At 41.0% G+C, this 22,820-nt stretch overlaps 1 protein-coding gene across 7 annotated transcripts; it reads right to left on the minus strand.

The window, feature by feature from the left end:
• Positions 1,170-22,309, minus strand: TMEM237 (transmembrane protein 237). Of its 7 annotated transcripts, none has more exons than XM_021074646.1 (13): positions 22,139-22,309; positions 20,108-20,139; positions 19,498-19,508; positions 17,788-17,844; positions 15,140-15,277; positions 13,211-13,331; positions 11,991-12,148; positions 9,264-9,387; positions 8,513-8,704; positions 6,550-6,623; positions 4,936-5,029; positions 4,109-4,230; positions 1,170-1,711 (listed from the first exon to the last, which is right to left on the minus strand). In XM_021074646.1, exons 1-13 carry the CDS (start codon positions 22,178-22,180, stop codon positions 1,644-1,646), a joined length of 1,233 nt encoding a protein of 410 aa, XP_020930305.1. In that variant the 5' UTR covers positions 22,181-22,309; the 3' UTR covers positions 1,170-1,643.

A 22,820-nucleotide genomic window follows, 5' to 3' on the forward strand; every position in this document is an offset into this window, starting at 1 on the left:
CCCCACTAGGGATGTTGCCTAGAATACCTCAGAAGCTCTACTAAGCATATCTCTCTACCCAACATGTGATGCATGGGCAAAGGTAAGAAAAATTATGGTTTTCAGCCAACCATGGAGACACATTAGCAATGAACTTCCTCCAAGTTTCCCACTCATCATGGCCAAAGGTTATGGGACAGACACCACTGTGTTTTCCTTGAAGAAAGATTTGTACAGCTTCACTAGATTTCACAGACTGGAACACAGACATCTTTAGGGGGGACATTATTCAGGCTACCACAATCCCCCACATTGGTTCTCTCATATTTCTCCTTGACAACACTGTTCAGGTGTAGTAAGCTTCGGCTCTAATGAGCATGGCTTCCCTGAATTTGCTGACAGGGAGGACCACGAACTCCTGCACCGGCAGTCAGGATGACTTCAGGATTGCCAGCAGGTTCACAGTTCTGGGACCGGAGGGGGAATTTCTTTTTCAGCAGCTCCAGCCTACAGACAGCAAGATGGTCCTAGTGTGGTGTTAAGACCAAAGGCAGACCCGAGAGCCACCCATCCTCCATCATGGACGTGTCCGTCCTCTTCTGCTCCACAACATCCAGTGGCTGCTAATCAGGGCAGCCCCAAGTTTTATTGAGGTGCTAGAGAGCCTCTGAGACACCTTTTCCCTCGGTGAGTCCTATCATTGTCTTGGGCTCCAGGTCTCATAGCAGTGAGGTACCAGGAGATACAGCCCTGAAGAGAGCTCTTCCAGGGCAGGACCCACCTGAAGAGTTAGGTGTCCGTGACAGACAAAGATCTCTGACAAAGAGCTTGGGAATAGGCATGGGGGGTTTCTGCTCATCCTCTCTGTCCTGTAAAAAAAGAGGCAGGGGGAAGGGTCTGCACAGGCCAACTGAGTGTTAGCTTAGTAAGCGCATAGGCCTCTCCTTTATTCTCCTGCGTTTGGGGGCCACTCAGCTTCTCTTTTGCTGTATATGCTTTTTAAGGCTCCCTAAATGATTCTGATGGTCAACCAGATATAGGAACCCACTGGTACAGGTCTTAAAGGGAAACGAACATTAACGGTTATAAAACTTTTCAAACAAAAGTTGTATTTCCTTTTTAGCCATGAAGTAAAACACCTTTCAAGCTAAATTACATGATCCTAATTACATGATACACAACCACTGAGCCAGTTTCAAAAAAGACAAATTTCATATTTCAATTTATTCAGTAAGGAGACAACAAAAATAAATAATAAAGGTCTTCCCCCTGTCCTTCCTTATTCCCTAAATTTCTGTTTAAACCTGATAGATATTTTGTAATACTAAAGCTATGGCTTTTTAAAAAGCACCGTACTAGTGCTTTTAAAGATAATGATTATAAATGCAACTAATTTGAGAAAACAGGAAATAAACATTCTCGCCTGCTGATTTCTAGCTCATTACCTCCTTTGTCATTAGGATGATAATGCTACAGACATTAATATTTGAGTATAAGCTGCAGACACAATTGTAACATTTTCCATAATCCTGAGAAAGTGTTCTGTATTATATAATCAAAAAATCGATTCCAAATACATCCATACATATCTTACAAAAATACATTTAAAACAAGAATGGGAAAAATTCTAAATACTGGGTCATTCCTCTGAAGATGAGCTGGCACTATGAAGAGGCTTTGATTCCTTTTTCTTCATCAGGATATTCTTCCACATCAGAGGAGAACATCAGCTCTGGGAGAGAAAATGAACAAATCAGACTCAACACGGTTTGCCAGTACCTCAGAAAGAGTTTTATAGCTTAGTTATAAACAGTCTCTTAAAACATTGACATATTATATGATAATAGAAAGCCCTCATGTTCAAGTAAGAACTCTTACCAGGAAATTTAAGCCGTTCAGAGAATCTGGGATCATTAACCAGCTAAGAGGTCTAATTCTAATAGAGATCATTTTAACCTAAAATGTAGGACGCAGACATAGAGGAGGACCTGGACCTAACACGAGTGCCAGGATATGTGAACATGTTACCTCATTTCATCACTATAACAACCCTAAAAGCGAGTGTTATCATCCTCATTTTATATTTGCTTTTTTTAATCCACATAGAAATGTTATTTGATTCACGTGGCCCTAAAAGAGAATTGCGTTCTGGAAATACTCAGTAAGTAACACACGCTTTGCGATTTAGACTGAATAACTGCGCAAGCCAGGTGGGGGCAGCTTCAATCCCAACCACAGCGCAGAATGTTACTAATTGACATTTCTACATTTAAACTATTACTTAGCATTGATATATAATTCTACATTTAAACTGTTACTTAACACCGACATTAAAATACCAAGAAATATTAAAAAAAAAGGAAATCTTGGGAATCTAATAAAGTCCCCAGATGTAAGCATTAGATGAAAAAAATCTTTGACTAAAAACAATATGGAATAAAAGGAAAACAGCAAAATACCTAAAGCCTAAGAAGATTTTTTTTTTGGTCTTTTTATCTTTTTTAGAACTGCACCTGCAGCATATGGAGGTTCCCAGGCAAGGGGTCCAATTAGAGCTGTAGCCTCCAGTCTATGCCAGAGCCATAGCAACGTGGGATCTGAGCCACATCTGCGACCTACACCACAGCTCACGGCAACGCTGGATCCTTAAACCACTGAGCAAGGCCAGGGATAGAACCCACAACCTCATGGTTCCTAGTTGGATTCGTTAACCACTGAGCCACGATGGGAACTCCAGCCTAAGAAGATTTTTAAAAACACTTTAGTATGTCAAAAGGAATAATGAGTGAAACAACATAAGAAAAGGTACATGAACGAATATATACAAAAAGATTATATTTTTTTGTTCTGGTTTTTACAAATGGAAATATTGGAAAGATTCTCAATTCCAAGACTTCTGAAACAAAGGCTGTAATCAGTTGATCAGACTGCAGTTAAATGCTCAGAATGTTAAACAAATTAAGAATAAAATAATAACCGAAGTCCAGAAAATATCAAAGCGATTCAAAGGTAAAACTGTGGACCATCTGCCCAGGAAATACAACCTTACAATACCAGTACTACACGGTTCCTAAAACAGTGCTGAAGGACTAGCAGTTTGCAATGTGATTCTTCCTCTTCAGGTGTTCCAAGAAGGGCCTGGGGACCAGAGATTAGTAAATCTCGCTTCACCCTGGGTGCACTAAATGACAATGACTGGTGAAGAATTTGTGAAGGCGGAGGAGGAGGTGAGAACAAATTCACTTGAATACATGTCTAACAGAGGCTAAGAGATGATGGATGACTTATGCCAAATTGAGATACTTTGATCAAAAAGAGGCCAAGAGGAGTTCCCGTCGTGGCTCAGTGGCTGGCAAATCCAACTAGGAACCGTGAGGTTGCAGGTTCGATCTCTGGCCTTGCTCTGTGGGTTAAAGATTCCGTGTTGCCATGGGATGTGGTGTAGGTCGCAGACGTGGCTCAGATCCCGCGTTGCTGTGGCTCTGGCGTAGGCCCACGGCCATAGCTCCGATTGGACCCCTAGCCTAGGAACCTCCCTATGCCGTGGGAGCGGCCCTAGGAAAGGCCAAAAGACAAAAAAAAAAAAAAGAGAGAGAGAGAGAGAGGAAGGGAAGTTAAGATTTGGTATAAAATACCTGAAGGGTTCCAAAAGAAGAAATAAATTCAAAATATGTGGACAGACTACAGAAGCCCCCTGTTAAGACTCTGGGACCCAGAGTTCCAGGCATGGCTCAGTGGTTAACGAATCAGACTAGGAACCATGAGGTTGTGGGTTTGATCCATGGCCTTGCTCAGTGGGTTAAGGATCCCGCGTTGCTGTGCCTGTGGCATAGGCCAGCAGCTACCATCTCCGATTGGATCCCTTGCCTGGGAACCTCCATATGCCGTGGATGCGGCCCTAGAAAAGGCCAAAAAAAAAAAAAAAAAAAAAAAAAGAATAAGACTCTGGGAATCCAGCTCTCCTACATACTCCACCCTGCTTCTCTCAGCACTCTGTTTCACCACTCTATTATTACTCTTCTTGTGTTATTTTAAGTGATTGGACTATTACAAGCTACATTCATTACAAAAGAGATTTACAAAGTCATTACAGACGATTTCATGATATTCTATTTTTTTTCTTGAATACCTTCACTAAGATCCATGCCAGGTCTATAAGACAAAAACAGCCAAGATAATCCCACCAGAAGGGCCACCACCAGATTCACCACAATCCATGGCTGGAGAACCTGCTCCTCAATTCCTTCTGCCCTAAAAGGACAGAAATACTCATTAGAAATGTCTTCATTTTGGTCGATATATCCAAATATATCCATTTTATAAACTTAAAAAAAAATTAGCACTCCTTACCTAGAGGAAAAACAGGCACAAAATAATATGGAATTTCCCTGTTAGATGCATCATATGTATCAGGAGAACAAAGGTTCAAAGGTTGCAGAACTATCACAGTGCTACTGTTCAATCTTTCTTTACCTAATGCCCCCTAGCCACTCTCTCAAAAAAGAGTGCCCCTCTTCCCAGTGAGGGAAGACAGCCCGCCCCCTCATGGTTGGCCATGAACCTGAGGAGGCGGACTCACCTGGGTCTGCTCTCCTTCTATACCCTTGGTTTTCTGAGAACTCTCTCCCAGGTGCCCACTCCATCTCTATGCTGGGGTATCAGGCTCCCCCATCACGTAATGGTTTATTTTTAAATCGTAACTTAGGAGATTTAAAATAGATTTGTAAAAAGAAGACATTTCTTTAAAAATGGAGTATGTAATAACAGTTACCCATTAACCAAGGGAATGACAAGGAGGGGGGTTGCCATAATTTTGGAATCAAAAACAGGGCTTTCAGAGGAAAAATATTTACAGAGGAAAACAAGTAAAAGAGTAAAAGAATCGGAATAGTAACAGTACTCCCATTGTTGCTGTTATTACCATCAACAATGACAAATGCTATTGCGAATTCTTACCAGAGGCTACCATTAACAGAAGAAGGTGTGTAAAGGTGGATTCTGTCACTCGTCATTTGCTGACTCAGAGATAATATAAGAGCAGTGAAGTACACTGAGAAAAAGACAAATTATTAATAACGTATTTTTAACAACCCAGTTAATTTTGATTTTATAGATTAAGGTCAAAAATAATCTGTACTTTGGGGAATGATGATATAAAAAATTCATTTGATCAATTTCAATATCCTGGATAGTTAGTTTGACATTATTTTTTAAGAATATAGGTAGAGAAGGGTCTTTTGAGTTTTGAGATGCTATTTTTTTTTTTTTTTTTTTTTTTTTTTGCTTTTTAGGGCTGCACCTGTAGTACATGAAGGTTCCCAGGCTAGGGATCAAATCGGAGCTACAGCTGCCAGCCTACACCACAGCTCATGGCAACGGTGGATCCTTAACCCACTGAGTGAAACCAGGGATCTAACCCACAACCTCATGGTTCCTAGTCAGATTCGTTTTTGCTGCGCCAGGATGGGAACTCCAAGATGTTATTTCATCATTAGGCTGATAAGAATCTAGAAGACCTTTTAAGAAATCAAATGACTTACTCAAGGTCCTAAAATTGGTTTCAGTAATTAGAACAGGAGTTCCCGTCGTGGCGCAGTGGAAACTAATCTGACTAGGAACGATGAAGTTGCGGGTTCGATCCCTGTCCTTGCTTAGTGGGTAAAGGATCCAGCATTGCCATGAGGTGTGGTTCAGGTCACAGACACTGCTCAGATCTGGCATGGCTGTGGCTATGGCCGGCAGCTGTGGCTCCAATTAGACCCCAGCCTGGAAACCTCCATATGCTGTGGGCACAGCCCTAAAAAGACAAAAGACAAAATAAATAAATTAAATTTAACTTAATTAAAAAAATAATTAGAACAAAATTTATTCCCAATTATAAAAAAAAGACATAGAATGGTATTTGTTACTGGAATGCTATATCAGCTCAAGCTTTTTAATATAAGTAGAAAACACAAAAGTTTAACATTAAGTAATACAGAGTAACAAACTTTTAAAAGTTACTTAGATACCCCCATTGAATAATAATTCTATTGGACTTCCCTTGTGGGTTAAGTGGGTTACATATCTGGCATTGTCACTGCATGGTACAGGTGACTGCTACAGTACAGGTTTGATCACTGGCCTGGGAACTTTTGCCTACTTTTGGCAGGTGGAGCCAAAAAAAAAAGTCAAAATTATGCCTACCATGGTTTTCATTTTTTAAGGGCCGCACCCATGGCACATGGAGGTTCCCAGGCTAGGGGTCGAATCAGAGCTACAGCTGCCGGCCTACACCACAGCCATAGCAATGCGGGATCCGAGCCTTGTCTGCTACCTACACCACAGCTCACAGCAATGCTGGATCATTAACCCACTGAGCGAGGCTAGGGATCAAACCCACAACCTCATGGTGATTAGTCGGATTCATTTCCACTGCGCTACAACAGGAACTCCCAGTTTTTTAATTACAAATTCCATTGAATATCTAATAAGTAGTGTTTATAGCAATAATATAAAATCCATTTAAGATAAAATTATATTTTTCCTGGTTCAAAGTTACACAGTTATCAAATTAAACAATTTACTCACAGAAAGATGCTAAAGTTGTTGGATCCAGGGCAAGAAAATTTCGGATTGCTACTGATGTTTTAGCAAAGTCAATCCTAGAAAATACAAAACCTTTTAAATTTGTAAACTTCTTACAAACTATACTCTCTGGACTACAGTTTCTTCCTTCTCTATTTTAATGCTGTCACATATATTGTCTATTGCTAAGCTTTAAGTAGCTACAGTTTATACTTAACGTGCACAAAGGAAAATCTAATTTACAAAAGCCACAAAACAGTTAAGTAGGAGACTGTTTTAGTTATCATTCCTTTAGAGTGAAGAACAAACAAATTAAACTTGATCTGCAAACATCATTAGATTCTACCTCTTTCTATGACCCATATCATTAGGTTATAAGTTGTGGTTTTCCTTAATGGGTTGAATGGTGTTCCCCAAAAGATATACTGGCCTCCTAAACCCTGGTACCTGTGAATGTGACCTTATTTTTTTTTTCTTTTTAGGGCTGCACCCCAGCACATGGAGGTTCGCAAGCTAGGGGCTGAATCAGAGCTACAGCTGCTGGCCTACACCACAAGCCACACCCAGATCCTTAACCCACTGAGCGAGGCCAGGGATTGAACCCGCATCCTCATGGATGCTAGTTGGGTTTGTTAACCGCTGAGCCATGATGGGAACTCCAAATGTGACCTTATTTGGAGACAGGGTCTTTGCAGATGTGATCAAGTTAACATGATACCATTACAACGGGCCCTAATTGGTGTCCTTAAGAGAAGAGACACAGATCCAGAGACACAGGAAGACCACCATGTGACAACAGAAGCAGAGACTGGAGTGATGCATCTATGAGGCAAGGATACCAAGGACTGCCAGCAACCACCGGGAGCTAGAGGAGAGGCACGGAAGAGACTTTCCCTTGGAGCTCTCCAAATGGAACCAACCTTGCTGACATCTTGATTACAGACGTCTAGACTCCAGAACCGTGAGAGAATAAACCATTGTTTTAAGCCACCTAGTTTGCAGTACTTTGTGACGGCAGCCCTGGGAAACCAATACAATACCCAGAGACTTGTCTATACCTGAATCAGTGCAGTTGGAAGATATTTGGGACTTTTCAAATTGATTGTATTATATGAAATTTTAGACTTAGAGGTGATGCTAAAATGGGCTAAGCCTTTAGGGGATGTTTTTGCTCACAGTAGTTCCATCCTCCCACCCGCAAAACAAAAACAAAGTGGCTTTTTTTTCTCTCTCTTTTTATGACCACACCTGCAGCATATGGAGGTTTCTTGGCTAGTGGTTGAATCAGAGCTGCAGCTGCCGGCCTATACCACAGCCACAGCAACACTGGATGTAAGCTGCATCTGCAACCTACGCTGCAGACTGTGGCAATGCCAGATCCTTAACATATTGGGCAAGGCCAGGGATCACATGCTCATGGATAGTAGGTTGGCTTCCTAATCCACTGAGCCACAACAGCTTTTATGAAAAAATCAAAATAGGAGTTCCTGTTGTGGCTCTGTGGGTTAAGGATCTGGCATCGATGCAAGCTGTCAATGTCTCTATGAGGATGCAGGTTCGATCCCTGGCCTTGCCCAGTGGGTCAAGGATCTGGCATTGAGGCAAGCTTCGGTGTAGGTCACAGATGTGGTGCGGATCTAGTGTTGCCATGGCTATGGCATATATTTCAGCTGCAGCTCTGATTTTATCCTCTAGCCCAGGAACTTCTATATGCTGCAGATGGGGCCATAAAAAGAAAAAAAAATCAAAGTAACATTAATATCCTATAATTCTTTTTTGGCTTCAGTGGGATCTCAGTTCCCAGACCACAGATTAAACCTGGGCCCCAGCAGTGAAAGCACCAAGTCCTAAGCACTATGGAACTCCCTATAATTCTATTTTGAAAATGTCACAATCAGGAGCACATTCTGCTCAATACTTCCTCCTAATCCCAAGTTAGTGGGATCTGCAGTCCCCATAGTCTTACCTGTCAAAAGCTGAAATTGTACTTAGAGCCAAAAGCAAGTAGAGAAGACTCTGGAATGGATATGCTAAGGTTTTGTATTGTTGCAGAAGGTTTGAGAAGTCAGAAAGCTGATCTCCTGCGAGAACATATATCACAACAATATTCCACACAGCACAGCCAGCCAAGAAGCCATGAGAAAAGAGACCAACCATCCTGAATGGAGAAGGGTTTCATTATTATACATGAACTACTAAAGTAAAAGGCTAAAACATTCTTCAAATCGCTTCACGTGGAAGAATGAAATTTAACACTTCACAAAAAGTAAAAACAAGTTTTTCTTTTTTACTACACTGATAGGCAAATCATTTAACGCCAAAGTTTAAAAAATATACCCACCCACTGTTTTAAGTTGTCGCCTTTGTTACCAGTACCAATCAATACTTTAAAAAAAAAAAAAAAAAAAAATTATGGGAGTTCCCGTCGTGGCGCAGTGGTTAACGAATCCGACTAGGAACCATGAGGTTTCGGGTTCGGTCCCTGCCCTTGCTCAGTGGGTTAACGATCCGGCGTTGCCGTGAGCTGTGGTGTAGGTTGCAGATGCGGCTCGGATCCCGCGTTGCTGTGGCTCTGGCGTAGGCCGGTGGCTACAGCTCCAATTCAACCCCTAGCCTGGGAACCTCCATATGCCGCGGGAGCGGCCCAAGAAATAGCAACAACAACAACAAAAGACAAAAAAAAAAAATTATGGAACATTTCCAACAAAATCAGCCACCTGAAAGCCCGGTGCACTGACAGGGCAACATCTCTGGTCGTCCAGGGAGGCTTCATGTCCATTGACACATCTATCTTTTCTGTGGTCTTTATCAGCTCTGACCGATCAGCAGCCTGGAATCGCCCTAAGAATCCCATACACAATAACAAGCCGTTAGCAAGAGGGAACCCTGGCCGTCCTTTTACTATTGCATATTTCAGAACCCTCAGACTGAGACTGATATTTTACTGTTTTCCTACCTAAAAATTCTCCCCGATTCAGTCCTTATTTCAGAGGGCTCTGTTCTTTTGGTTGCTAAAAAATAGCACTTTTATGACTGCTCAACCAATTCTTTAAATTCTAATGTACTTTCCAATTTTCAAAAGTTTCACACACAATTTCATATAATCCCATGATAACCTTTTTTTTTTTAATCCCCTACCTCTATATTGCTCCTCCCCCTTCCCTTTCCCTACTGGTTTGTTCTCTATACCTGTGAATCTGCTTCTTTGTTTCTTTTATTCACTTAGTCTGTTGTATTTTTTTTAAGATTCCACATATAAGTGATATCACACAGAATTTGTCTTTCTGTCTGACTTATCTCACTTAGTCCATCCATGTTGCTACAAATGGCAAAATTTCATTCCTTTTTGTAGCTAACTAGGATTCTATTGCATACATACACAATATCTTTTTATCCTTTCATCTGCTGATAGACACTTTGGTTGCTTCCATGCCTTGGCGATAGTATATAATGCTGCTATGAACAATGGGGTGAATATATCTTTTCAAATTAGTGGTTTTTCTTTTTTTGGATATATACCCAGGAGTGGAATTGCTGGGTCATATGCTAGTTCTATTTTTAGTTTTTGAGAATCCTCCATACTTTTTTCCACAGTAGCTGCACCAATTTACATTCCCACCAACAATGCAGGAGGGTTCCCTTTTCTCCACATCCTTACCAACATTTGTTATTTGTGTTCTTTTTGGTAACAGCCATTCTAAAAGATGTGAGGTGATATCTCATTGTGGTTTTGATTTGCATTTCCCTGATGATTAGAGATAAACATATTACTGTTTTATTTCTAAGAAAAATAAAATATAATGACCATGTGCTATCTTCTCCATCCAAAATAGATGATAAAGTAACAGTCTTAGAAATCAAGCATATTTGATGAAAGACAATAATGAACTTGCAACTCAGAACAAAGTCTGAAAACCTTTAATGTGATGTAGTCTAAAAAACTATAATTAGAGATTTTACAAGTATTAAAGTTTAAATTTCAACACCATAAAGTAAGTCAATATTTGGAAACACATTAAATTTCTTAAAAAAGATGCCAGTGTGTGTTGCATGGCATTCTGTGATGACAGAAAAGAGATGGGCTGTTTCATATACTTAAAAAGATTCCCATGGAAAGTATCGGCTCAGGTGTCAGCTCTACAGCACTATGAACAGAGCCTTATCCCTTTACTGCTGCCGAGCAGGTGCCTTCTCGTTTATCTGCCAGTCCACAAGTGGCCCTCACAAAGTAGGGAAGCTTCCATTTCCATTATCCTTGCCAAAACTGGCTGTCAGGTACTTTGGAGGAGGAAAGACAGGGGGGTGATACCTAATTTTCCCCCAAAGAAAAAGCAACTTCTGGACAAATAATTAGTGCCTTGTATGGTCAGTTACTCTAGTATGGAAGTTTCTGTGCTCAGAGAAGCAAGAATAAAAATGAGGATTGAGTGATACTGCTTGAAAATAGACTGAAGTAAATTAAATGGCCACATGTTATGCTAGTAAAAGCCCTTAACTAGAAGTCTTAAAACATTGGTTTGAGTCCCAGTTCTGCATTACCTAACTGTGAGACCCTGGGTGAATCAGCCTTTCCAGATCACAGGTTTCTCAACTCCAAGATCCCTTAGGTGGGCTCTTACGGAATCAGAATTCTAAAACAATTTCTGTAAAATCTAAATTGAATATTTTAAGAACCCATCTACATTTCAGATGAGTTTTTTAGGCACATATCCATAGCCTATCCATGGGAACAGTTTATAATCATGATCATGCTCTCTGTAGATTTTTCTTAAACACTGCAAACGCAGTCTTATGATCAATGCTTGCTAAACAATGCCAGAACTAGTTCCCAAAAGAGCATACAGCTATAATGTTGTACTTCTTATTTAATATGGCAATACCATCATGTATTTCGTCTTATTTGGAGCACTTATATCATTACCTGTTCTACCACCAATACCACTACCAACTGCAGAGAAGTGGTAAAGTACAATAAAGAATAAAGAAATGGGGGGGGGGGTAGAGGGAGATTTTTAAAAAATTACCCATAATCTCATAACCCAGAAACAACTGGCATTAATATTTTGAATGTATTTCCTTCCAGTCTTTTGTCCTATGCATTTTTATAGCAGAAATCAAACTCTGTGTGTAACGAGTAACTTTTCTTAGAATCTTCCCATGAAATGAAAAATTCTCCCTAAACACATTTTCAGCGGTGCAGAAGATTTCATTGTGTAGATATGCCATAACTGACCGAAATCACGCCCTTCCTGTTTTATATCTAGGTTGTTTCCAGTTTCTTCCCCTCATGAATAACCATGGGATGATAAGCTTTTCATACAAAGTTTTATCCATATTTTGGTTTATTTCCTTAATTCAGATTTCCAGAAGTATAATTTCTAGGTCAAAGGATACCCTTGCATAATTCTTAAAGAGCTCATGTTCCAGAACAAGGAACTACTCACGGCTTTTTTCCACAAACACTTTGCCTACAGGCTGGCTGGTGCCAGTGGGGGCAGTGAACATGGACGGTTGCTCTGGACCCCTTTGCTCATCAGTAATTACATCTTCATCTTCTACTCCTAGTTCATTGGCATAATGTAATTCCACTGGCTGAGTTTTCCTGGGGTCAGAGAGAATGTAAGAAAAATGGATGATTAATGACTTTTAACAGACCCAAACAAGGAGGCGCCTGTGAGTTTAGTGGAAAGAGCCCTGGACTTGGAATCAAGAAATTAGATTTTTACTCAAATGGATCAGTTATTAAGTGTTACTTACAAAGAGCAGGTCACCTATATTTCTGTGGTCACCTATATTTCCTAAGTTTTCTCATCTGGAAAATAAACTGACTGGAACTAGATTTATAAGGTTCTTTACAGACTTAAAATTATATGATTCTATATCATACTGATTACTATATGAAGGGTCATTTCCAAATACAAACAATAGTGTTACATAACTTCTAGTATACTTCTTGAAAGTGTACCACTCGATCTTATCTGAGATTTAATTTCTTATCCTAAAATACACATTTTTATGTATTCCTAAAATAATCATAATTTGAATTGTTAACATGAGAAAATAAATAATAGCCTCTTTATTAATTTTTAATATCTTCAATACCTTTAATTTTTAATTTAGTACCTGTAATTTTTTTTTTTTTTTTTTTTTTTTTTGCTTTTTAGGGCCGCATTTGCAGCATACGGAAACTCCCATGCTAGGGGTCAAATCAGAGCTGTAGATAATGGCCCACACCACAGCCACAGCAATGCCAGATCCAAGCCACGTCTGTGACCTATACCATAGCTCACGGCAACACCAGATCCTTAACCCACTGAGCAGGGCTAGGGATTGAACCCACCTCCTCATGGATGCTAGTTGGGCTCGTTACTGCTGAGCCACAGTGGGAACCTCCAATACCTACAATTTTAATATCTTTAATAAGCAGTTTTTTTACTACTTATATAAAATCTTTTACTTGTGCCCCCTTTTGAAGACAGTTCCTGAAATTTTTTATTTAAATACATTTCACTTTTCTCAGTGGGTTTAGTCTTTCCAAATTTATCCTTAATTGATATTTTTGTAATATTACTTATCGTATAGATACATAACTATAAGTATTTAATAAGGCTTAGAAACTACCATTCTCTCTGGAGAATATTTAGAAGGACAAATAAATTTGTACTTTGTCTTCCTTCGAGGTTTTTGAATAACTGGCTCTTCGGCTGGCTCCATGTTGACACAATTTTCATTTGGTAATAAAGATGGACTAGATCTCTTCTTCTGGCTAAAGGTACTCTCCACTTCTGAAAATAAAATAGATTAAGTTTTCAAATTACCAGGATTGCAAAAAGAAAAGTAATGTACAAGACTTCTGTAAGACAAAAGAACTTTAAGAATTTTTTTAATTGGCCCCCAATTTTTTTCACCATCTTACAAATTTTTAACTTTTAAAATTTTACACCTCTAGGAGTTCCCATCATGGCACAACAGAAACGAATCCAACTAGGAACCATGATGTTGTGGGTTCGATCCCTGGCCTCACTCAGTGGGTTAGGGATCCAGTGTGGCTGTGAGCTGTGGTGTAGGTAGCAGACACAGCTCGGATCCTGCGTTGCTGTGGCTGTGGCGAAGGCTGACAGCTGCAGCTCTGATTGGACCCCTAGCCTGGGAATCTCCATATGTCATGGGTGTGGCCATAAAAAGAAAAAAAAAATTACACCTCTAAACACTCAACAGAAAATTTGAAATTGCAATGCCAAACAATATGGAAAAAATTAAGTAATCCAACACCCAGAGTGTGTCAGAGATCTCTAGGTTTACCTCTAAGCTCTATGATTCACTCGAAGGACTTCCAGACTCACAAGCCATTTACACTTGCAGTTATGGTTTATTACAGGGAAAGGACATAAAGCAAAATCAGCAAAAAGAAAAAGCTTAGGGAGCAAAGTCTAAAAGAAACCAGGTACAAGCTTCCAAAAGTCCTCTATCAATGGAGTCACACAGAATGTGCTCATTCCTCCAGCAACAAGTTGTGACTACACATGTTGCTCTCTTTTCCAGGGAGGCTCAAAGCCACTCAGCACTTGGGGTTTTTACTGGGGGTGATCACATGGGCACCCTCTGCAAAACACATACCCAAATTCCAGACTCCCAGAAGGAAAGCAGGGGTTCAGCATAAATAACACTGTGCAAAAATGCACAGTGAGCCACCCTGGTAATTTAGGGAAGACTTCATGTCAGTGTAGGGAACTGCTTACCAGTCAAGTTCCCAGATGCCAGGTAAGAGGCAACTTTACAAGCAGGCCTTTCCAAGGAGAGCAGGTGCAGGCTTGCTGTGCTATAACTCTTTTCTGCACACAAGGTATTAAGTTCAAGCAAGTCAATGGAGCCTCTAACCCATAAGAAACTCTTCCTATCTCGAAATACAAGTGATGGCTCCCTGCAATCCCTCAAAGCCCTTAGAGTTCTATTTTAAGAAACACTTATAGGGAGTTTCCACTGTGGTACAGTGGGTTAAGAATCTGACTACAGTGGCCTGGGTTGCTGCAGAGGCATGAGTTTGATCCCCTTGCCCAGCACAGTAAGTTAAAAGGATCCAGCGTTGCCACAGTGTAGGTCAGAGTTGCGGCTCAGATTCAATCCCTGGCTCTGGCACTTTTTGGATTGCATAATTCTTAAAAAGCACTGCCAATTTGATAAGCAAAATAAATGATACAATATTATGTTTACCTTGTGAATGAAGAGTGCCTGGGAAATAGCAAGATTCAAAAAATGTTGGCTGTTGCTTCATTAAATTATTGTTAATACCGAATCTATCCTTTTACCCTTAATCTCAATGTCCATTTCATAACATACTAAATCTGTACACATATCAAGAGCTATACTTTATGTTTTTGTTCTGAATTTGTACTCCTTCTCTAATAATTTGTACATATACGATCAAAAGAAATCCTCTAAAGTATTTTTGACTTAACCCATTGGAGTTACTCTAGGAATAAAAATGTTAAGCAAAAAAAAAGGAAAAAAAAATGGGATATGAGTGGGGAAAACAGAAACAGACAGGTTTTTAATCATACTCGCAAATCACAACTGCTCTCACAACCTTACGTACCAAGGGGTGGCCTCGTCTTCTTCTGTCTCTTTTGAACAGGAGCTTCTGGATGTTCCACAGGGTCTTTAGTTGGTGGCTCACTGCCCTCAGATGGCCTCTGAACGGCAGTCTGATCAAGGCCTTCTGAAGAAGCACTAGCTGCAGAGTGGAAAAAATTGGGATAACCTGAGCAGAGATTATCAAGTCCTAAAAAGATGGGAAAAGGGGGAACTGGAATGTTTCCTATATAATAACCTCCTCTCTTACAGAATTAATTGTGCATCAAATCTTGATTTCCTTCCTCCTCACCCGAACTCTGGGCTTTAAGTTGAGAAAAGAAATAAATGAGGGAACACAGAAGACTGAGGAAGAAAAAAACCCAGGGGGCTAAAAAGAACAAAAGAAGAGGAAGAGGAAAGCTGCTTAAGAACTTCCAAAAAGGTGAAAACATAATAGAAACTGTCACCCTAGGGACTCTCTCACTTGTCTTAGGCCTTGAGAATTATCAGCCTCCATACAGTTTTAGTCCTTCATTAACAAACTGACACATGATGAAGTCATCATGGATACCTGGAGTTAACAGGTAACTTAGAGAGCTTGTCATCTGATCACTCATTTCAATCTCTCTCCTCATCACATCTTTGAACAGATTTTTAGCAGATCTAAATTCTACTTTACTGCATTTCCTCGCCTGTTTTTTTTCACAAAAGAAGAAATACAGGGAGTTCCTGTCCTGGCGCAGCAGAAATGAATCCGACTGGGAATCATGAGGTTGCAGGTTTGATCCCTGGCCTTGCTCAGTGGGTTAAGGATCCAGCATTGCTGTGAGCTGTGGCGTAGGTTGCAGACGCAGCTCGGATCTGATGTTGCTCTGGCTCCAGCTCCGATTGGACCCCTGGCCTTGGAACCTCCATATGCCATGGGTGCAGCCCTAAAAAGGATAAAAGACAAAAAAAAAAAAAAAAAAAAAGAAAGAAATACAAATGAGCGAATAAACAAATGAAAGATGCTTAACCTCATTAGTATTCAGAGAAAGGGAAACTAAAATAAGCTACTCTTTGCCCCCTAGGTTGACAAAAAAGTTTTCACAGCTGATATTGAACAACGTTGTCAAGGCTTTAGCGATTGTGACACTCAAACTCTTGGTGGCAAGAAGATAACTAAAGCTCTCTTGAAGGCAATTTGGCAGAAATCTATCATATTAATAATGCACAGGTCCTTTTGTCTAGCAGTTTCATTGCGAGTAATCTATCTTATTATAGAAATAGCTCTTCTTCCTCACCACCCACTTTTTTTATGTAGAACTGCAAATTGTAGGTGTGCAAAACTTGAAATAACCTAATTGAACAATAAATTTAATAAAAGCCTAGCAACATGTCCCCCTTTTGGTCTAGAGCACTGATTTTGTTTTTTATAAGAAAAAAACCTGGTAGCTGGGATAGAGCCAAACCTGTGCTCCCTCAACTCTGTCTTTATAGCATCTATGACCTGTGATCCCTAAGTCCATATGTACATGTTCATATTTAACTGTCAGTATATTTTTAGAGCCTAGCATTTCAATGACTTTGTGCATCTAAGTCTCTTTGCCTCTCTTTTCTTTTTACTCCGTGTCTGGATGTCTTTCTCTAGGCATCCATCTCCATTTCTCCTTTCCTCCACCCACCATCTAGTCCTCCATTCATTAGGCAATGATAAGCTAACACATGGTTCCGACCAGGTTAAGGGGTGATCAGCTAAGACCTTTCAGAAGCTCATCCAGTAGCGGTGGACAGGACAGGCTAGAGTGGAAGGAAAACTAGAAGTACAGAGCAATGTTGGAGGCTACCTCAATAGCTCAGATAGAAGAAAGGAGCTAAACTAACTACAGTTAGTTGGACATGAAAATGGAAGAGATGTAAAAGATATAGAAGAAACAAGCTTATGAGAGGCAGCAAGTAGAGTGACAGGACCAGGCAGAGGTCACTCTGAGGTTTCCACTGGGAGAATGGGGGGGGGGGGGTCCATTAACAGAAACTTGTTAAGTGAGAAGTAAAACTTGATTTATTTTGAAAGTGATGATAAATTCTGGATGTGCTGAGTTCATGTTCCTGACAAAAGATCCAGGATTATTACTGAATAACAAAGACAAAAAGGAGTTCCTAGAACTTGCTCATTATTTCCCCAGCTTTTTTTTCTATTAAAGTATAGTTGATTTACAATGTTGTGCCAATGTCTGCTATCATTATTGGAGCTTTAATACCGGGATGATACAGCCTCAATTTCAGACTCATGTTCTAATGTAGAGATTCTCTGATTGAGACGAGGGATCCAAGAACCTTATGTCTCTAAATCTGATGTCCTGTTCAGAGATCTGGACTCAATCATAGCTTAAGACAACTGTGTTATCTATAGATAAAAGACCTCAAAGAGTCCAAGAATGTTGTGGAAGTAAGATCTTGGGTGGCATTCCTTTATTCCAGGAATGCTTCTAGATACTCCTCAGGCCGCTCACTGCCTTATCTCTGACAACCACCAAGAATCCCACTGCGTCAAAGTGAACGTGATTTTATCCTCAACACAGCAGTGACCTGGGACTGCAGGGGCCCTGTCTGTCCCTGATCTGTGATGTTTATCATGCCTGAGGTCCTGGAAAAACTTTTGATCCCTGACGACAAAGAACAAGGTCTTACCTAGCATGGTTTTTGTTCTGGGCTTCTTTTTCTTAGGACGACTAAGTGGAATATCATCTATAAAACAGAAAGAATAACAGAAAGGCTGCCTTAAATTCAACGTAGGGAACATCAAAAGGCAACTTTTAGTAGGGAAGACATTTCCCTCTCTTTCCTGGGTCCAGCCAACTTCTATACATTAGGGAAAGAAGGCAAGAGGGAGTTCCCATCGTGGCTCAGTGGTAACAAACCCGACTGGTATCCATGAGGATGTGGGTTCCATCCCTGGCCTCGTTCAGTGGGTTACGGATCTGGCATTGCCGTGAGCTGTGGTGTAGGTCACAGCTGTGGCTCAGATCCTGCGTTGCTGTGGCTGTGACGTAGGCCTGCAGCTCCAGCTCCAGTTTGACCCCTAGTCTGGGAACTTCTATATGCCACAGGTGCAACTCTAAAAAAAAAAATTTTTTTTAAAAAGAATGCAAGAAATTGACAAAGTCAAAGAGAGCCCAAAGAGTGGTACCAGTAGGTCATGGCAGGTCAGTAATGTTGGAAACTATTGACAGGAAGTGGGCTCACCAAATATTTACTCACCCCTATATTTCCCAGCCCCCATGCACTTAGGTGTGGCCTGTGAGTGGTTCTGGCCAATAGGCTATGAGCAAGTGATCTATGTCATTTTGGGGCCAAAACACTGAAAGACCCAGTGAGTAACCATCCAGCTTTCCCTTCCCTTGCTGTGGCAATTGAGGGGGCCTCATGTTAAGATGGCAGAACCACAGCATGGCAGTAGCCTGGATCACTACGTCATTAGTGAATAGGTAGAGAAAGGTAACTATCCCAGACTGTTGCTGCAACGGACTTTGCTTTAACCAGAAAAACCCCACATATTAAGTCACTGAGATTTGGTGGCGACTATGACATAACCCAGTCTATTCTGATGAAATGAGACAAAAGAAAATATAGTCTGGACTTCCTGCTGTGACACAATGGGATCAGCAGTGTTTAGGGAGTGCTGGGACGCAGATTTGATCCCTGGCCTAGCACAAGGGGTTAAGGATCCACAGTTGCCACAGCTGCCCCTTCAGTCAAAACTGCAGCTCAGATCTGATCATCCGTGGCCCAGGAACTCCATTCGCCACAGGGTGGCCAAAAATGAAAAAAAAAAAAGAAAGAAAGAAAATATAGTCTCTATTATTGAACTGTCAGCTTAACCAACAGTTATGTTCTGGGTGACTCCAGTCTGGGATGAATACTTTTTTATTTTTAAGGTCAAATATTGACCATATAACTACTGTTATATATCAATCATCATTTTAAAATGGTAGTCATGGATTTCCCGTCGTGGCTCAGGGGTTAACGAACCCGACTGGCATCCATGAGGACACAGGTTCAATCCCTGGCCTCGCTTAGTGGGTTAAGGATCTGGTGTTGCCGTGAGCTGTGGTGTAGGTCTCAGATGCAGCTCAGATCCTATGTTGCTGTGGCTGTGGCATAGGCCAGTGGCTACAGCTCTGATTGGACCCCTAGCCTGGGACTCTCCAAATGTTCTGGGTGCGGCCCTAAAAATACAAAAATAAATAAATAAAGTTAAATGGTAGTCATAGAAGATTACTAGGATTTAGCAATATATACTATTCAGATTCAATTTTAAGAGGAAATTAAGAAATCAAACTAACTTACAAACATCAAATACTGTATTTAGAAAATTTTATACTGAGTGAACTAACTCACCTTGAATAGCACTTTACATGACACCAACCAAATTTAATCAGGACAAAGACAAAAAGAAAAACTCTATTAATTAGAAATCTATTACATGGTCATATTGAAAACTGTCTTAAATCATTACAAATTTAAAATAAAATTAACTTCCACACAAACTCAGCTAGTTTACAAACTAGCTTATTATTTATAATAAGCTGTTTAATAAGGCTAACGAAATAACCCCAATATTTTCTGAACCTACATATACATACTCCCTTCAGTCTAATAATAAAGTGGATTGAACAGATTAAGAACTCTTATTTTGTCACTGACTAAAATCGGCTTAAACTCTGAGGAAACTATTCTAGCAAACAAAAGAGGATCAGAAGTCTGATAAACAAGACACTAAAACATTCCGAATGAATCCATTATCCTAACATGTGGACATTCAATCTTTGATGCAAAAGGTTTAATTATAACTGTTATTTCAATAATTCAAGTATTTTCCACCTTTAAATTTTTAGGAAGCCTTTTCTGAATTATCATAATTATGTAATGGTATAGTCTCAATATGTTTCACTTTATTGATTTTACGTTTTTAAAATTCAATAATAAAATTACTACAAATTACTTTTACCTTGGCACAGGTGGAAGGGCCCGTGGAGGACGCTATGGGGAACAGAAAAAGAAAACGGCTTGTAAGTAAAGCCTTAGAACATCTTTACTTCATGTACCTCACATTTTTGATAGCCCTGTTCATCAGTTAATGCCCAGGAGGCACTGATGAGGATCAAATGGGCAATTTTAAATTTGATCTATCATTTCTAAATTTCTTACAAAAATTCCTTCCTTCCTATATTCCTTACTATCTACAGGCCAGGGCCTGTTCTAAGCATTAGGGATACATTAATGAACAAAACAGAGAAATGCCTGCTTTTTTGGAATTACATTCTAGTGGTTAAGTATTAGAAGATAACATTAAATATATTTATACACACATATATCAGTATGTATACATATATATGCATATATAAATATATATAAAACCATGCACGTTATTACAGTAATGTGTATGATCATATGTATTACTTTAGTTAGGGAAAGTCTCTCTGAGATATTACAGCTGAGATTTGAATAAGAAAGGAACCAAAGGGAGCAAATACAAGGCTTTTAGGGGAGACTGGGCTTAAATAGTTCCAGATAAAAGAAAGCCAGTAAAGAAAAAGCAGTTATCCAAGCATGGGCAGATTAATTAGGAAGACCAAGGGAAGGAGCTTAGATTCTATTTTAATTCCATAGGAAACCGATGGAGGTTTTTAAGACACAGAGTAACACATTAAAAAAAAAAAAAATTCTCTGAACACAGCGTAAAGAACACATTTTAGGGCAGAAAGCATTAAAAAAAAAAAAACTTACAAAAACTTCTTTACATGAAAAAGAAAAGTGTTTGCAGTTCAGAAAAAATACAGTTAAGTGGCATTCTGGAATTTTTCAAAATAAAATACCAACAGAAATGTCTAAAATGCAGTTTAATGTTGCAAGTATCTCAAGCTGCTTGCAGAGGATACTGACTAAAAAGGGTTAAATTTTAAACACTCCGATTGTTTGTTCCACAATTGTCCCATTTCGCTATCCATTCATTCAAAAGATGTATTAATACAAATGCTACTACACTAGGACAAGGTCTTACCACTATCCAGCAGTTAAAATTCAACTGGAAAAAAAGAGAGTCACATGAAAGCGCTATTGTTCTCAAGATGCTAAGGACCGCGTTCTAACCAAGGGCTCAGTTCACAGGGTAACTCCACATTTCAAAAGTCCCGCAAAAATGAGGTGTCATCTATCCAGAAAGTCAGTCTCTACGCTCCTCAAAAGGTGGGTGGCTCAAGTAAACTCAAAAGGAACTAAAGCTGGCTTACCACTTGCTTCTTCCCCATCCTGTCTAAATCCGGGATGCCCCGCGGCCGTGGGCTCCCGGGAGAGGGTTCACCGCCGCCCGGCCCGCTCCCGCGCAGGCGCAATGCGTCATCGGGCTGCGCTGTCCAGGCCGCTAGGACCCACAGCCTCCTCCCAGCAAGATGGGAAGGAAGGGGAGCGGGGTGGGGGACCCTGTCTGGCCTTTTCTGTCTACTCCGGCGTTAAAGGGGGCATCGGAGTCCGGGCTGAAGTGCCCTGGAGGAGAGGCTCCAGCGGGCGCGGGGTAGCAATCACGGTTTTCCCCATGATTTCCCAAGTGGTTGCGGACATTTGTTCCAGGAATGTAAGAGAAGACCAGGACTGAAAGTTCCCCACTGGCAAACGGCGATCTCATTCCCGGGCGGCTAAATGCCCTCCGAGGGGCGTGAATAAGGAGGGCCTCGTCGACTGCCCCCGAAACTCGCAAGGGCTGGGGCCGCTGAGAAGTGAGGCGTCGTCATGGCAACGTGCGCACCCAGGCCCCCGGAAAATTCACGCCTGCCCCCTCACCCGATTCTTGGAGTTCGGGTCCGGCCTTGGGACGAATTTCCAGCCCCCAACCCCAACCCCAACCCCAAGCCTATCCTGTGAGCGCCGAAGGGGCTGCTGCGCGAGCTCCTGGAGCTGGGCTCTCCCCTTTCGATCCCGTCCGCCTCACCCCAGAGGTAGCTGCCCGGGTGGAGCAGAGGCCGACGGGCCCTAAACCGCTCACCGGGTGGTCCTCCTCCACCCCGAGCCCGGAGTCGGCCCTCATGGCTTGGTGCCCGCCGGGCTGCCTCGGCGCAACTGCCGCGGGCCCGAGGCTGCTTCCCCGCGATGCAGAGGTCTCTCGGACTTGCGGGAGGCGGGGGCTTGGTGGCGCCAGACTAGGGCGCCTCCCCAGGTCTCCGCCCGCCTCCGCGCGGCCAAGCTTCGCAATCCCTGGTGTCAGAGACGCATTTAACCACCAAGCCCAAAGTTTAGCTTGGGGTTTGAGTGTGTGTGTTGACGCAGGCGATTCTCGGATTTTCTTCCATTGCTTACCCTCCATCCAAAGAAGCACAGCATAAAATCAAATCTAGGCTCACCAAAGTGTTAATAATGGCTTAATTTTCTTCATTTTGTTTAGACATTTTAGAAAAATAATAAGTATTCATTTCACATGGAAAACTACAGATATTTTGAAGTTTAAGGTTAAGAAGGAGTAAGGGGATGGTGTGGATATGACATACAGGAGTAGGAAGAGCTGCTGGAAGACAGCCTTCGTGGAATAACGTCCTCATGGGGGGGGGGGGAGGTGTCTCAGATATTGGTCTCTACCACCGAAATCCATTCCTCTTTCCTAATTTAAGCATAAATGTAGATACTAGCTTTGGGGAAAATTAATGATTGTTACAGCTCTGATCAAAATAACG

Source organism: Sus scrofa, chromosome 15 (assembly GCF_000003025.6).
Source record: "Sus scrofa isolate TJ Tabasco breed Duroc chromosome 15, Sscrofa11.1, whole genome shotgun sequence".
NCBI classification, from domain to species: domain Eukaryota; kingdom Metazoa; phylum Chordata; class Mammalia; order Artiodactyla; family Suidae; genus Sus; species Sus scrofa.

Coding starts and splice junctions, on each gene's coding strand:
- TMEM237 (XM_021074645.1), bottom strand. CDS start 22,180: ATGAGGGCCGACTCCGGGCTCGGGGTGGAGGAGGACCACCCGGTGAGC. Junction 8,705..9,263: donor TCAGTGCACCGGGCTTTCAG/GTGGCTGATTTT, acceptor TTCTCCATTCAG/GATGGTTGGTCTCTTTTCTC. Junction 6,624..8,512: donor ACAATTTCAGCTTTTGACAG/GTAAGACTATGG, acceptor TGTATTTTCTAG/GATTGACTTTGCTAAAACAT.